Source organism: Anolis sagrei, chromosome 4 (assembly GCF_037176765.1).
Source record: "Anolis sagrei isolate rAnoSag1 chromosome 4, rAnoSag1.mat, whole genome shotgun sequence".
NCBI lineage: Eukaryota > Metazoa > Chordata > Lepidosauria > Squamata > Dactyloidae > Anolis > Anolis sagrei.
In genome coordinates this window covers 170,835,121-170,852,780 of record NC_090024.1, presented here as the reverse complement: position 1 = coordinate 170,852,780, position 17,660 = coordinate 170,835,121, and the positions used below count along the sequence as shown (strand labels likewise).

Sequence of the window (17,660 nt, the reverse complement as noted above, 5' to 3'; positions counted from 1 at the left end):
GCAATCAGCAGGCTCTGATTTCATCAGTTTAGGTCCCTTCCACACAGCTATATTAAATACACATTGAACTGGGTTATATGGCAGTGTAGATCCAGATAATCCAGTTCAACGCAGATATTGTGGATTATCTGCCTTGATATTCTGGATTATATGGCTATGTGGAAGAGCTCTCGGAAGCACATTATTAGTTCAGTGTCATATCTTGGAAGGAGCTTCTAATGCAGTAACAATTATGCTATCACTTTGACATTAGATGTTATTTAATAGGCCTGGGTAACAACGCAAAAATTTGTTTCTAAAATCGATTTGTAATTGGGGGGTTTTTTTGTTTCGATATTTAAAATAATTACAAAATTTTCCAAAAAAAAAGTTCGGTATTTACGAAATTTCGTAAATATTTACAAAACATTTTGTAAAGATGGCGCCCTTTTTTTTTCAATATTTTTAAATATTTTTAAAATTTAATTATTAATAATTTAGTAGAATAGGGAGGAGAAATTAAAATTATTATTAAGGAGGGAAGGCAGGCATTCACTCTGGTGGGCCCTCTCGCTCGCCGCTCGCTCGCCGCTCGCTCGCCCCTCTCGCTCGCCGCTCGCCCGCCCCTCTCGCCCGCCCTCTCGCTCGCTTGCTCAGCCGGCGCCGAGAGAGGAGAGCTCCCAGCAAGCATCGGCAGGCGGCCATCTTACGTATTTCCGAAATGGACGGAAATACAAAATTTTTTGGCGCCTGCCGTTTCGATATTTAAAAACACTTCCAGGTTAAAAAAAAAGTTTTGTAATCATTTCGTTATTCAAAAATTAACGAATTTTTTAACGAATTACGAATTAACGAAACGAATTGACCAGCCCTATTATTTAATCTTGATATTAGTATGTTTCCCATTATCACTGACACTGATAATGGGAAAGAGAAACCAACTTGAACTGTTCCCAAACCAGTCCTATAACTAAGAAAATCCTCTCACTAGTCAAACACATTGAAAGATGATGTCGTTTAACAGCTCATTGTTTTGCAAGTTGAATCACAATTAACTTCTCCAGAAAATCAACTGAAGGGCGACTTCATGCAGATTCAGATCACTGGGCCATAAAGCTCATCTTTCTTCTTGTGACAAAGGCCAGACAGGCATCCAATGGGGTAGGATGGGGGCGGGGGGATCACCATCAACACAAGATAATAATATACATTCTGGGTTGTTAATCTCCAGCATTTGGGAATCAAAGCCTGTGAAACTAAAAAGCCTCTGAACATGGGGGTTGTGGATTCAGTTAATGTGGCAAATTTCCACAGGCAGACCTAAAATCCGGTAAATAATTTTGAAAGAACATTGGACAACACAAGTAGAGACTTTTATGGTTCTCAAAAGTAGAAAAGTGACTGATAAATCTGACCTTTTCTAGATGTTTTTCTTTTTTAATTGAAAGTTGTCATTAGCTATTTATTCTCCAGTACAGGCATAAAACTGCCAACCAAATCTGGGCAAAGCTGGCTGAGTTCTCCATTTTGTCACCTGTCTGTTCTTTTCAAAGTGATGACAACTTCTTGTGGTTTCACCTGCTGCTCCTGTCCTGGTAGGAACCCCTACCTTTGTAACTCCTCGAATTGCCCACCAATCAAGTGAAAGTTATACCTTTCCAATACCTTTTGACAGCTGTCAAAACAAAAGCCTCAAACACAGGAGCCTGATTTAAGGGCTTAGTTCCCCACTAGCAGAAGAATCTACACATTGTGAGGAGGTATAAACTCCTGTATATTGAAAGCTGCAAGATAGACAAGGGACTAAAGAAAAGAAAGCAAAAGCAAAGCACACTTGAAATGTGGTGCAGTGTGGTGCATTTAAGTCACCAGGTGTTGATCCCCTTTTTACCATGTCACACTCAACTACAGAGAAATTGTGGGGTCCTGCCCAAAAAGCTCAGGTAGGTAATAAGGTTATTAGTTAAGGCAACATGGAGACCAAAATCAAATCTGGAATCATTTAGAAATGGTGTTACCAGCTCCTGCACTACAAATAGGTCTTGTTACTTAAAGTGACCCGGAATAGAAGGGATGGGCCATTGGATAGATGTATTCAGAAGTGCTCAGAAATTCATTTTAAAGCCCGAGCAAGTTCATATGTGTGCAGTACTTCAAATAATCTACTCCGTAACTGTTTAGTGTTTTAAAGGCCAACATCAGTACTCTAAACTGAATTTTAAAATAAATTGGCCACTGACATCAGGATTATGTCCTCTAAAAGCTTACTCCTATAAACATCCAAGCTACTATGTTGCATTCTTTATAAGCTGGAAGTTGTTGAATGCTGTTGAAAAACAGCCTCACAGCTAAGGTAAGGCCCATTTCCTTAGCAAAATACACAGTGAGCATCAACACCACATATCTCCACAGATAGCATCATGCATAGGAGAATACTCAAGCTACAAACTATTTCAGGGTAAAATGCAACCCTAACTAAAACTGGTTGCTAATCTCCACCTAATTCAGAAGACATCCTACACCTTACCATTGCTATTTTATTAAGTTTCAGCTTCCTTATCACTATCCACCCTTAAAACCACACTAGGTATCTGTTCAGAGGTCCCACAGTTGATCTGGTACTAGTTTGTTGCAACGAGGGAGAATGGCATACTGATGAAATGTTAGGCTAAATCTCAAGGCAAGTTTTCCCAGCAGTTCCATGTAAGTGTACAAAAAATGAGTGAAAAGACTGAAATTTGAAGCACAACCATACAGCAGTTTTCTACATTGTGTTCTCAGTCCATCTCTCTGGAAAGAACAAGAACGATCATAACACCATTCTTTGCAGGTAGTTATTAAAAGCCATTTTAGTTTGGAATATTGAACTGTTTAGAGACTGAGGGAACAGACTTGGTGACATAAACCTTTCAAGATTAAGTCTATTTCCTCAGATACGCTAGTCTACAAAGAACACCAAGAAGTATGTGATGTTCCCACCTGGTGGCCTTAATATGTTTTGGACTATCACTCCGATCATGCCTGATCAGAGGCTGACTGGAGCTGTGGTACATTAGGGAAGTATCATGATAGAGAATGCTGGCATTATTGATAGTCTGGGACAACCAGGAGGTAGCCTACAACCTGTGATACAATGTTGTTCAACCCACAATACATGCCTCACTTTTGCATTCACAGATGTTTTGCCTTTCTGCTCTAATTCTCTGAGTTCCAGTGGGTCTATCTGGTGCTGAAGAGATGGGAGTGATGGTGACTGCAGATAAGAGGCACCAAAGGTTTGGTTGAGGCTAATTACAAACAAAAAGAGCTAAACACTCAGCAATCAGGCACTCTCTCCAGTTCTCCTCTGCCTTGAAGACTCTCCTGAAGCTGGAGAAACAGCTGCCTGTTTCTTGATCCATTCACTCACACTCTCATGTAAATTATCTCCTCCTGACACTTAATGCAGTAGGACCAAAGCTGTGCTCAAACAAATCGGTAATTCCCCAACAATCCAACTCATTCCAAGAAAAATATATAAAAGCAATATACAGTAGAGCTGTTTATTTGTTTTTAGGGAGGAGGCCACAGCACAGTGACAGAAAGCATACTTTGCATATACAACTGGCTCTCCATATCCATGGATTCTGAGTCCACAAATTCAGCCATTCACAGCTTGAAAATATTTCTTTTCTAAAAATCCCAGAAAGCAAACCTTCATTTTGCCATATAAGGGACATCATTTTATTTTCCCATTGTATAAAATGGGGATAGATTTTAGTATCCACAAGGAGGTCTGGAAACAAACCTCAGAGGGCCCACTGGACAAGCTCTAATATTCAAATCTCCTTCAGCCCTCCATCATTAGTCCCCAAGGCTGGAAAAACTTGAGATCAGAGACTCAAGAGTTGGAACACAGATGTCTGGGAGAATTGTTCATGTTGGAGTGAGTCAGGATAGATTCTTTCATACTATGATTCCACTTGAATTCCTATGGCAACAGCCTATGGAATCCTGAAGTTTGTAGTCTGGTGAAGCACAAGAAACATTTCATTTCAGAACACCCATATGTAAGTATCTCTCCCCCCCTTCCCCCCACCCGCAAATAATTACCATGCTAGTATATCTAGGTTTAGAAGTGTTTTGAATTTCAGATGCGTTTTGACTTTAAAATACCTATATTTGTATATACATACATGGTAAGGTAGCTTGGAGATGGAACCCCAGTCACATAGACCTTATGCACATATCCTGAAGGTAATTTTATATGTTGTTTTTAATGTAATTATCTTGTGCATGAATTGAGGTTGCACCATCAGAAAGTAAAGGTGTTATTATCTCAGCCACCCATCTGGATTATTTTAGATTTCAGAATTCCAGATAAAGGGTGGTCAGCTCACTAGAGTTCACACAAGTTGAAGAGACACCATGCACATTATCAACTTATTTAGTTCTGCTTGCTCTTCTAGAGTAATCAGCTGATGCAATGAGGATGTCTTTGGTGGATAAACCTGGCTGGCAATTATGATACGCACATACAAAAATGTTTCCACTTATAAGTTCACACAGCATCTTCCAGAGACATTGGTTGTATTTTGGAATGCCTGACCGAATTAAACACTTTACAATAAAGAGCTTATGAATGCACAAATGTCATTTAGTGTCCTCATTAACACTCCAAATTACTACAGATATAATTTTTTTAAGTCACTGAAAGAACTTACACCTCTGACAAAACTTTCAAACAGGATCTCAGTTCTAATATTCTAACAATGGCAACAATCCAAAAAATAAATAGATAAACAAGGCAGAGTCTATTTAAAGGAAAATCCTGGGTAGAAAAAAGGGTTCCGAAACAAAGGATTCCAAAACAAAAGAATGAAAAACAAATTGTTGAGAAAGGCCATTCATCCTGTAAGAAACAGAGAAGCCCATGGAGGTTCTTCGCCTCAAATTTCATCTTTGTAACTAAAGGCGTAATCTTATACCTAATTACCTGAAAGTAACCACCACTGAATTTAATTTTAAGTAGACATGTAATATTACACTGTTTATTGTCTATGACACTTCTACTATGTAGATGGGGGATTTATTTAATGACTGGGAGAAAGACAATTATTTAAAATGGATGGAAGGGCAAGTATAAGTACTAATTATGCTTATTTCTTGCTGACATTCCATCATAAGAAATCCAAGGGACCATTTTCCTGCAGTTAGCCGGCTCCAGGTAGTCTATGTAAAACAATAGGCTAACACAGGTTTTGTTTTTACAACCATCATTTTTCTTTAAGAAAACACTATAAAATCTGTTTTTGTGAAGACTAAAATTGAGCACTGCACAGAACAGGAATTGTTGCTAAAGTGGCAAGATTAAAAACATTTATCAGCAGAACCACACAACCACATCATATCTTGATTTGAGGCAATTTCTATTAACTTCAGCAGTACCTATTCCTAGATTATCTATATAGTATTCTGGACATACATGTACAGGATTGGTTGAGCATAATCACTACCATAAACAAGTCATTTGGGGTTCTGCCAACTTGGTTCCTACAGTGCATTAGGTTTGATCATTATGGAAACAATGTGTCTGAGACAAGTGGTATGGAAGAACTGACTGGATATTTCAAACATTTCAACATCATTAACCTCATTTGCCCTTAACCACAGCATCATGCCTGCTCCAGAGATTGGAAGAATAAGGTTGCAAAAGAGTCACTTCCCCAAGGCCACTCTATCCGTGACTCGGCTGGAATATCAAGAATCTTTTTACCTCTGAGGCTGGATCTATACTGCCAAATAATGCAGTGTAGACCCATATAATGCAGTTCAAACTACATTATATGGGTCAACACTGACCATATAATGCAGTTCAAACAGCATTATTTGGCAGTGTAGATCTTTAAAAGTCACTTTTTCCCATCTTTCCGAGCAGGCTCATATTTCTCCTTAGCTGGAAAAATAAAACACTTGTTACTTTTTAAAAACAAATACAAATGAATGTCAAGTTAGGATTAGATCCAAACCAAGTCCATTTGAAAGCCAATGGGAAAATATTTCCAAATACAGGATACAATCCTGTTAATACTATTTGCACTGGAGAAAGACAACACTTCTGTCAATATACTATGCAAAGAATCCTCAACAAGATTTGTTCTTAACATGCAGATGAGAATGTAATCCTATGTACACACTGACCTCAGTACAAGTTCCACTGAACTCAGTGAAACCTTGCTCTAGTGAATGAAAACAACTGCATTGTTAATCACAGTATAAATTCAACACACAGGAAATATTTGAGATTTCTGTTCATCTCAATTTCATATTCTGCAGTTGTCTACTCAATGAATAAGTTCTGCTAAACTTTTCCCTTTATTTTAGTATCTTCTATAGTTTTTGGAACTGGCATGATATAGTGGTTTGTGTGTTGATTCATAGTTCTGGGCAACAGAGTTCAAATTCCTGCTCAGCCCTGAAAACCTACTGGATGAACTTGAGCAAGTTACAATCTCTTAATCTCAGAAAACTATGTAGTATGTTCCTCTTAGGTTTGTCAGATGGCTTAAAGGCATGTAACAACAACAGCAACAACAACAACAACAAATGGTTTTTAGTCTGGGTTTAAAACATTCTTTGCCGAGTTAGACTTGCCAACATATCAGCAGTAAAGCAAGTTTGTATATAAGTGCTTTCCAAACTCTGTGTTGAAACATCATTTAGTATGTCGGCTGCAGTGTGTAGGTGTGCTACACCAACATAAGAAGAAACCTCTGAGTCTGTGAAATAAGCAATAAATCATATATTTTTAAAAATTAAATGAAAGTTTTTAATAAGATATGTTGTGTTCCCATACATATTGTATATGTTTGTATCTAAGGGGCTCGTTTGCTGCTAAAGCTGAATTACTGTGTCACGAAACGATGCATGTCTAAAAACTGTGTCACCAACATGAAATGTTTGGAAAGTTCTACTCTATATATTCCATCTGTTTTAATAATGCAATCCTTGTGTACTTTAAAAAAAAAAACCAGCATATATTGCACTTCACCAACTACAGAGATGGTAATTTATTAACAATCTGAATGAATACGAAATTTGCAAACTATTACAGCTAGTGAAAAGGTCTCTATAAATATACTGTCACTTGCAAGCTGAGTCTACATTCTTCATGCAGAGAAAGAGCAACATATAATCTTCATTTCCTGATATTGTCTTCTCAGAGAGTGAAAGAATGCTGGATGTCTTCCAAGGACTGGATGGCAGATGATGTCTGCGAAGATGTGCAAGTGTCCACTGTAAAGTGTTTAATGGGATGCTCACAGGAAATGTAATTCACTTACATTTCTTACACTCATCCACATCATTGCCAGTCTAAATACCACTGGAGTTTTATTATCCTATTCCCTCAGAGGGACTCATAAGTGTGCACAAGCCTTAGGCTACCATCCTGTTAACACTCAACTTCAAAGTCTTACTGAACTCTGCAGGAGGTATATCTGAACATATATGAATAGAACTGGATCAGAGGATATCAATTATTTTAATCTAACTGAAACCAGTGGAGCTTATTTCTTAGTCAATATGATTGAAATGTGGTTTTTTCATTTGGATTCGCAAATGCCATATAATAATGGGTGCCAAAATGAAAATCCAGAAATGTAGCAATGAGACCAGAAACGTATCTATTTTCCCTATCAGGAGAAAATACCAAGGACCTCAAGCTAAGACTAGCAGTATAAACTTATCTAAAACACTAGAGAAGAACTGCTGTCCATCAGACTACTAGACCACTAGAATAGCCAGATAATCAGTCTGACTCACTGTGGGTGCACCTACATTGTAGAATATATTTTGACATCACTTTAACTGCTATGGCTCAGTCTATGGCAGTGGTTCTCAACCTGTGGTTCCCCAGGTGTTTTGGCCTACAGCCAGTTATAAGGATTTCTGGGAGTTGGAGGCCAAAACATCTGGGGACCCATAGGTTGAGAATCACTGGTCTATGGAATCCTGGGGCTTGTAGTTTGTTGAGGCACCACCTCTCTCAGGCAGAGAAGACTCACAACTTTGTAAAACTGCAAGTTCCATGATTCCATAGTACTGGACCCTTGCAGTTAAAATGATATCAATCTGTATTAATTCTGCAGTATAGGGGTACCTTTTGAAGAAGGTTCCATAAGATTCTACTTATCAGTCTTATACTAGTATCTATTGAATTGTTTTATTTCTTTCCTTGAAGATGATACTTTTTACATAGGCCCATATTCATGTGAGATTAATAAAGCAGGAACTATTATCTCTGCTTGATATATTTAGGCTGTATAACAGAGACCAGATGAGCAATAAACACTATAAAAATTAAATGAAACTGACAGCATGAAGAAAAATGTGCTCACAGCAGAAACAAATGGTTTAAATATTGTGGTTATGAACCTCATATGCTATCATGTTATCCATTTCTTTCATGGAAAATAGCAGATTGTTTTTGTCTTTGGTTTCAAAACAAAATGTTGTCACAATATGCATTGCAAATTCTGTATTTCTTTTCTTTTTGTCACTTCTGGTCCTTCAGTACATGGACTGGTTTTTAAGAAGTCTGCAGCAGCAGAAGACAAAACATGTAATGTTACTTTAAGAGCTACTGCTTTATTGTGCCAGGATGTTTTTTCAGCAACTCTTCTTTCAAATAGTAGAGAAGCTGCTATGTTTGCTTTACATGAGTTTTAGGGGTTAGGTCACTCAATTCAGTGGGACTTATGACAAGGTAGAGAAGCACAGTAAAACCAACTACCTAATCCTGTATATATTATTCACTCACTGGAAATTAAATGTGTTACCAATCAGCATGCAGAGGACCTCTCAGATTCCTGAAATCAATTTTTTCGGTTGTTGATCAAAACATGACAAAAAGGAATACGGTGTTTAAGGAAGTTCTTAAATATTCAATGGTCACATCAATATTTCCAGTAATCAGACATGTTGTTTTTGGGGGCTCATGCCTTATTAATGTGATTGTTCTGTGTGGGTGGATGGGTTCTGATAACTAGCACTTTCACATTCTTAGTGATGTAAGAAACTATTGTATAACAAAGCCTGCAATAAACCAGTCACAACATACTTGTTTAGAACAATACACCTACGTCTTTCTTTCAGGAAATAGAGGAACTGAAGACAGGTTGTATGAGCCTGTTACCAGACTTTGACAAATGATGCCTTCTATGATGTCAGTCTCTGCTTAATCCTTTCTATATATATACTTGATTTTTTTTCACTTTTGTGTTCTGTTTATACTACATGCCTTCTTTAAGTGCCCATGCACACAGAACTGATCTAACCAAAACAAATGGGCATTAACTTACTTTACAAATAGAATACACTTAGTCAAGATTATTTGAACTCAGATCCTGCACCCTAAAGTGAAGGGTTATATTTACTACATGGGTTATCTACTAACCCACATCGCCCTCTAGGCTCTGCTTACAGTCTCTTACTACTTATACTTTGCCCCCATCATAAAGCACTTTCATTCAATTGGATGACAGGGGCAGATACTGAAATGAGTTGTTTTGCCTTAGAACTTTCCTTGGACAATGGCTTTGATCTCTAAGAGTTCCCATCTCTTTTGGCTACACAAAGCTTCCCCCTCTTAAGTGGAGTGTTTCAAAACATAATAATTTCTATTTATCAGATGTATCTAGTTGAGTACATCACCCTTTCATAGTGCATCTGCTGAAGTTTACAACAAAGCTGCAACTTTTGGAACACAGAATTTGTGTATCTATCAAGAAACCAGAAATTGTGATATTATTTGTCTGTTGTAGATAGTGATAGACACTAGTTAGCTTACCACACACGTTAGTTTTCTACCATAGGCACCAGCTATTGTGCTCTCTTAGAGATGCTAGTTCTTGCCTATTGATGAGATGATACAGAGTCGTGAAAGTTGAACCTGTTTTCACAGAATAAAACCTGGCACAGACAAATAATATATTTTATGTGGCATGTAGTATATCAATGTTCTGTTTCCAGTCATGTTTTCAAATTTGTCCCCCAGGCAAGTAGAACTGCCTCCATAACCCTAGCAAATATATTGCAACATCCATCCTTCTCCAGGCTGCCAGCATCATCAATGTCTTGCTGAGGGTGGAAAGTAAGAGTTGTAGTCCAACCCATCTGGAAGGCAACAGGTTTCGGTAAAGCTATTCTACACCTCAGATATAATTATTCTTAAGTATACGCTGACACTGTTATTATATACGCATTAAATTGTGCAAATTGGACAGCAGCAGGCAAATTACATGTCTCAGAAGGAAACAGCAAAAACTACAATAAAACATATTCGTAGTGTTGTCGAAGGCTTTCATGGCTGGAATCACTGGATTGTTGTGAGTTTTCCAGGCTGTATGGCCATGTTCCAGAAGCATTCTCTCCTGACGTTTCTCCCACATCTATGGCAGTCATAGATGTGGGTGAAACGTCAGGGGAGAATGCTTCTGGAACATTGCCATACAGGTTGAAAAACTCACAGCAACCCAAACATATTCCTATTTGTTCCAGCTGACATTCCCTTCCACAACCTCTTGATGTCCTTGGGTAAGATGCTATGTATATGATATTTCACGGGAACCCAAACATTTGAAATGCCAGACAAAAAAAAATCATTGAAAACACATATCCCATAATGACACATCAAGAAACGAATACAAGGCATTGCTCCCTTCTGAGTGTGCTAACTTCAGGGCTGTCAGTGTTTTACTGTGTCCTATTCAGCCTACTTCAGATACCTGACCATTGCTCTAAAAATTGTAAACTCATTAGTATTTTTAAAAATGAACACTCAAAGGGAGCAATCCTGTTCAACCTTTAGCATTACTGAAGAATTAAGACATATCAGGAGGTAGAATCAGAACTCATTTTGGTGTTCCCTGCACTTAGCTATGTCAATGGGCAATTCAGTATTGTATCTTCTCTATAAAGAGATATAGGAACAGTGGTGTTTGTTTTGGAAAGTTCTTTGGAGGACTGGTTTTGGGTGTTAAGAAACAATCTTTTCAGATAGAAAAGCACCTTTTTGTCTTTGGTGGTTTGCAGCCCACAGATGTTTATCAGGCATGCATAGGATTTCCAGAATTTTCTTAAGGTCTTCATTATGTTATTTGAGTTGACTTTCTGCCTTATGACCCCAGCTTGAATTCATGTATGCCTACCACCTTCTCAGAATGCCCCCTGTGTCTGAATACTGGGTTGTGTCCATGAAAAAGCCATGTCTCCATGAAGCAGCTATATCACTAGGATTGCCATCTACGACCTCACAACCTCTGATGCAGGCGAAACCTCAGGAGAGAATGCTTCTTTAACATAGCCATACAGCCTGGAAAACTCACAACAACCCTCTCTGCATAAATCTTACCAAGAAAACCCTGTGACAGGATTGCCATGGGTAGGAAACTTGAAGACACATAACAACAACAAAGTAGTAGGAGAAGGAGGGGAAAGCACGCCTTGCTTAGTTTTCCCATCTGCCCTGGGAAGAACTAGACAGGATGGAAAGAAGCTTTGTTTACACATGAAGCTCTCGGGGACATCCATTTTATTGGCTGCTCCAGCTTTCCACAGGTTCTGTGGTTTCCGTGAGAGTTTTCCTCTAGGAAAGTTTTATTTTTATTTTTTAAAAGAACAGATCTTCCTCCATCTCTCCTCCCAGTTCAACAATTTCTAAAACTCCTTCCAGACTTGCCCTGCAGTTGGTCCACAAGGACATCCCACACTGGTTTGAGAGAAAATTCCCTTCCTCCCCAAACACCACAAAAACACACCCCATCCAATTCCATAACCCACCAAGGAGGGAAGCAGCCTGGGATTTAAATGACACAGGAGAGAAACTAATTTATTGCACAGCATCCGGAGAAAATCTTGAAAAGAATTTTCAAAAAGAAGGGGGGATATGTACCCTTGGGGAAACTATATAGCAGTGTTTCTCAACCTGAGGGTCTGGATCCCTGGGCGGGGGTCATGAGGGGGTATCAGAGGGGTCACCAGAAACCATCAGAAAACACAGTATTTTCTGTTGGTTATGTGGGTTCTATGTGGGAAGTTTGGCCCAATTCTATCACTGGTGGAGTTGCTGGTAAATAGACCCAAATGGCAAGGTCTATTTTCCACAAACTTCACCAGTGTTCACATTTGGTCATACTGAGTATACAGATACCAAGTTTGGTCCAGATCCATCATTGTTTGAGTCTGCAGTGCTCTCTGGATGTAGGTGAACTACAATTCCAAAACTCAAGGACAATGCCCTCCAAACCCTTCCAGTATTTTCTGTTCATCTTGGGAGTTCTGTGTGCCAAGTTTGGTCCAATTTCATTGTTGGTGGAGTTCAGAATGCTCTTTGATTGTAGGTGAACTATAAATCCCAGCAACTACAACTCCCAAATGACAAAATCAACCTCCCCCAAACTCCACCACTATTCGGATTTTGGCTTATCAAGTATTTGTGCCAAATTTGGTTTAGTGACTGAAAATAAATCCTGCCTATATGATATTTACATGACGATTCATAACAATAGCAAAATGACAGTTATGAAGCAGCAAGAAAATAATATTACGGCTGAGGATCACCACAACAGGAGGAACTGTATTAAGGGGTCAGGGCATTAGGAAGGTTGAGAAACAGTGCTCAAGGAAAAACCAAATCTTCCCCTATCTCTCCTCCCCAACCATTTCCAAAACTCCTTCCAGACTTGCCCTGCAGTTGGCCACAAGGGCATCCCACATTGGTTTGGGAGAACATCTCCTTGGTCCTCAAACACCACAAAAACACACCCCATCCCTTGGCAGGGTCCAACTCCATCACCCACCAGGGAGAGAAGCAGCCTGGGATTTCAATGACAAGGGAGAAAAACACATTTATTGCACAGCGATCCAGGGAAAACCTTGAAAGGATTCTTCAAGAGGAACATCACACTAGAGAATGAACCCACTTTAAATCCGGTTGCTGCCTCCTGCAGATTTCTGGGGTTTGTAGTTTAGGGAGGAGCCTTTAACATTGTGTTGTTGAAGGCTTTCATGGCAGGGTTGCTGTAAGTTTTTCGAGCAGTTTGGCCATGTTCCAGAAGCATTCTCTCCTGACATTTCACCTGTATCTATGATCTCACAACCTCTGAGGATGCCTGCTATAGATACAGGTAAAACGTCAGGAGAGAATGCTTCTGGAACATAACTATACAAAACTTACTGCAACCCAGAGCTTTTAACAGCTTCACTCAACTACAAACCCCAGCATTCTGCAGGAGGCAGAAACCGGGTTTAACGTGGATTTAGGCCCTCATCACACTAGAGAATGAATCCACTTTAAATCCATTTTCTGCCTCCTGCAGAATGCTAGGGTTTGTAGTTTAGGGAGGATGCTTTAACAGCCTCACTAAACTACAAATCCCAGAATTCTGCAGGAGGCAGAAATCGAATTTAAAGTGGATTCAGGCCCTCATCACACTAAAGAACTTTAAATCTGGTTTCTGCCTCCTGCGCAGTGCTGGGGTTTGTAGTTTAGGGAGGAGCCTTTAATAGCCTCACTAAACTATAAATCCCAGACTTCTGCAAGAGGCAGAAATCGAATTTAAAGTGGATTCATTCTCTAGTGTGATGAAGTGGTCATTCTTAGTATTTATTTATCGTGTCAGGAGCGAACCGAAACAGTTGTATTCTCTAGTGTGATGATGGAAAAACGAAAGGCTCGGGAAAGGCTCTGTGCCCAAAGTCGGAAAGGAAAGAGAGGAAGAGCCAAAAGAGAGGGAGGGAGGCGGAAGAAAGGCTGGTGAGTTTTCCCAGAGAGGAAGAAGTAAAGGTGAAGTTTTCCAAGAGTGAGGAAGGAGGGCGCAAAGTTAGTTTCTCCAGAGTGAAGAGAGGCTGTGTGGTTGGGTTGGAAGAAGAAAGCGGATGAAGAGGAGAGGAGAGTGGTGGGCGCTGCAGAGGAAGCCCGAGCTCCGCATCCCCGCGTCTCTCTCACCCATGAAGAGGCAGAAGAGGTCGAGGCAAATGAGCAGCGCCTTCTTGCTGGGGCTCTTGCTGGGGTTGTTGTTGAGCGCCGGGCTGCCTCCGTTCTTGGACTCCGGCACGATCGCCTTGTCGTACTTGTAGTTCTGCATGGCGCCGGGAAGGGGCTGCTGCTTGGGGCCCACGAACAAGAAGCCTTCCTTCGGCTAAGAATGGAGGGAGGCAAGAGGAGGAGGAGGAGGAGGAGGAGGGATCCAGGCGAGGGGCTCCTGCTCCGCTCGGCCAGGAAGAAGAAGCGCTGCTCCGCGGCGAGTTTTCCCTTTCTTGCCTCCCTTTCTCCGCCAGCCGAAGGAGGAGGAGAAAGGCTCCGATCTGGAATTACGACAAGGCGAGGAAAAGTTGGGAAAGTTTCGCCAGCGTGACCAGGCAGCCGACCAATCCGGGCTCGGGCTGAGCGCGAATGAATGGGCGCAGATCCGACCCAGGCGCTCTCTCGGCTCTGAGCGAGGCGCTCTCCTCCGGCACTTTTATTCCCCCCGAGCCTTTTCCGCCCCTCTTGCTCTTCTGGGCGATCCAAGGACAGCCCCCTTCCTGAAACCGACACAGGCGGAATCAGACCCACATCTCCCCCCACCCCCCTTTGGTCTCTGGCAAAGGAGGGAAGCGCTCCGAAAAAGCAGGAGGCAGGAAGCCCCTAGCGTCCCGAAGAGGAAAGGCAGCCCAGCCTTTTGGTGCTTAGGTGCCCGGAAAAACCTTACAACAACCCATGGACTTGGGATTGCTGTAGGTTTTTCGGGCTGTATGGCCATCTTCTAGAAGCATTCTCTCCTGACGTTTCGCCTCCATCTATGGCAGGCATCCTCAGAAGTTGTGAGGTCTTTTGGAAACTAGGAAAATGGGGATTATATATCAGTGGAAAGCCCAGGGTGGGAGAAAGAACTCTTGTCTGTTGGAGCAAGGTGTGAATGTTTCAGTTGGCCACCTTGATTAGCATTTGATGGCCTGACAGGTGTTTAGGTGTGCCCTGTTACTACCTGGAGGAATTTTTTGTTGAGAGGTGATTAGCTGTTCCTGATTGTTTCTTCTCTGGACTTCCCCTGTGTTTGAGTTTTGATTTTTATTTACTGTTGTAATTTCCACAGATATATAAATCCCATTTTGCTAGTTTCCAACAGACCTCACAACATATTGTCGAAGTCTTTTCATGGCCAGAGTCACTGGGTTGTTGTAGATTTTTCGGGTTGTAAGGCCATGTTCTAGAAGTATTCTCTCCTGACGTTTCGCCTGCATCTATGGCAGGCATCCTCAGACCTCAAAACCTCTGAGGATGCCTGCCATAAATGCAGGTGAAACGTCAGGAGAGAATGCTTCTAGAACATGGCCATACAGACTGACAAACCTACAACAACCCAGGCCTCACAACCTTTGAGGATGCCTGCCACAGGTGCAGGTGAAACGTCAGGAGAGAATGCTTCCAGAACATGGCCATACAATCTGAAAAACCTACAACGCAAATCTCACAACCTCTGAGGATGCCTGCCACAGATGCAGGTGAAACATCAGAAGAGAATGCTTCTAGAACATGGCCATACAGCCCGAAAAATCTACAACCCAGACCTCACAACCTCTGAGGATGATTGCCAAAGATGCAGGGAAAACACCAGAAGAGAATGCTTCTAGAACATGGCCATACAGCCTGAAAAACCTACAACAACCCAGGCCTCACAATCTCTGAAGATGATTGCCAAAGATGCAGGCGAAACATCAGGAAAGAATGCTTCTAGAACATGGCCATACAGTCTGAAAAACCTACAACAACCCAGTGATTCCAGCTATGAAAGCCTTCGACAATACAAGATGGACTTTGTTTGGGTTTTCTTTGCCCAATGCCATCCCCTCCCTTTTTATGTCCTGTGAATTGGAGGCAGCTTGTCAACACAATGCATCACTGACCATTTAATGGTGTTCTAATCTACCTGCAAACTGCAAATGCTAGGCAACAAACTCCCGCAACAGTGCGTGAAAGAAAGCCCATAATGTGCATCACTGCTCTGTGGTTTGTGAGATCACAATCCCAGCCTGTGAAATCATCTGCACAGCAAAATCACTTTCTGGGTTGCTCAAAGTTCTCTGGGCTGTATGGCCATGTTCCAGTAGCATTCTTTCCTGATGTTTCTCCTGTATCTGCATCCTCAGAGGTTTAAGGGTCTGTTGGAAACTTGAAAAGTGAGGTTTATATCTCTGTAGAATGTCCAGGGTGGGAGAAAGAACTCTTGCCTGCTTGAGGCGAGTGTGACTGCTGCAATTGACCAGCTTGATTTTTTTTATTTACTAGCTGTCCCCTGCCACGAGTTGCTGTGGCCCAGTCTGTTGATCTGGAAAATAAAGTAATGAGAAAGTGTTGGTTTCTAATATATGTAATGTCTTTATGCTTGTGGGTAAACAGTATTTCGTGCTGTTTCTTTGTCAGTGTTGATGTGGAGAGTGTCTGGTTTGCCCACCCTGGAACATGCAAGATATCATTGTACTTCTTTAATGGTCCCTTTCAAATCTATGATGCTATATCTCTCTGTGTGTGAATCATATCTATCTATCTATCTATCTATCTATCTATCTATCTATCTATCTATCTATGCCTGGATGGCTCTTTGTCAGGAGGACTTTGATTATGTTTTCTTTCCCTGATGAAGGGAGTTGGATTGGATGGCCTTAAGTATTTTTTGTTGATTATGGGGGTTCTGTGTGGGAAGTCTGCCCCAATTCTCTCGTTGGTGTGGTTCAGAATGCTCTTTGATTCTAGGTGAACTGTGAATCCTAGTGACTACAACTCCCAAATGTCAAAATCTATTTCCCCCAAACTCCATCTGTGTTCATATTTGGGTGTATTGAGTGCTTGTACCAAGTTTGGTCCAGATCCATCATTGTTTGAGTCCACAGTGCTCTCTGTATGTATGAACTACAAGGCCATTAAATGCTAAGTGTAGGAAAGGGTTAAGGGAGAGGCGGTGGGCAGGATCATGAAAATTTCACACCAATGGGGAGAGTAAGAAACACTGGGATGTCTGTGGTGGAGGAAACATGTAAAATCTAGGGCGAAATTGTCCCCAAATGAAAGCATTACTTGGGTGGTGGGCAGTGTAGTGTTTGGGGAGGACATCGGCAGTGGTTGGGCTACATGTTCATGGTGTGCACTATAACCTTTAATGTCACTGGAGGGAGGGCTTTTGGTGGCTCCTCAGCACTGTGGGTTAAAGCTGTTTGTGGAAGTGGGCATCCCAGCTACATACACACTTACATATTTTCACTTTGATTATGTATATTGAAATTTTCCAAAAAAAAAACAAAACAAAAAAAAAACCAACATCTGAAATCCAAAAAAACCCCCCAAAAAACCTTTACTCCCAAGAATATCAGACAAGAGATACTCAATCTGTGCTAAGGAAGGGTGTATGTGTGGGGTCTGATAAGAGGGGTTTATAAATTGATTTTCCACCAGCCAGGACCTTCTAAGTCATCTCCCCATTAAAACATAATTTTAAAAATAAACATGGTAGAATTCTTAAGAGGGTGATTCTTTAAAACTGGGCTGGATGATTTTCATGACCTGGTGGGTAATTTTCTATGTCTTTTCTGTATCTAGGGATCACACAGACACAATGCACCCCATGTGTCTTAAGTCTATTTCTAGTTTTGAAACTTGACAGTTT

General features: G+C 40.9%; 1 protein-coding gene across 1 annotated transcript in view; it reads right to left on the bottom strand.

The window, feature by feature from the left end:
* The window catches only part of PLPP3 (phospholipid phosphatase 3), a 74,459-nt gene extending 59,938 nt beyond the window's left edge, over nucleotides 1–14,521 (bottom strand). Inside the window, exon 1 of the mRNA XM_060773575.2 lies at nucleotides 13,967–14,521. Within this exon, the coding sequence (XP_060629558.1) occupies nucleotides 13,967–14,105 (139 nt within the window). The 5' untranslated portion in view covers nucleotides 14,106–14,521. The remainder of the gene's footprint in view (nucleotides 1–13,966) is intronic.
* Nucleotides 14,522–17,660: the final 3,139 nt, after the last annotated feature.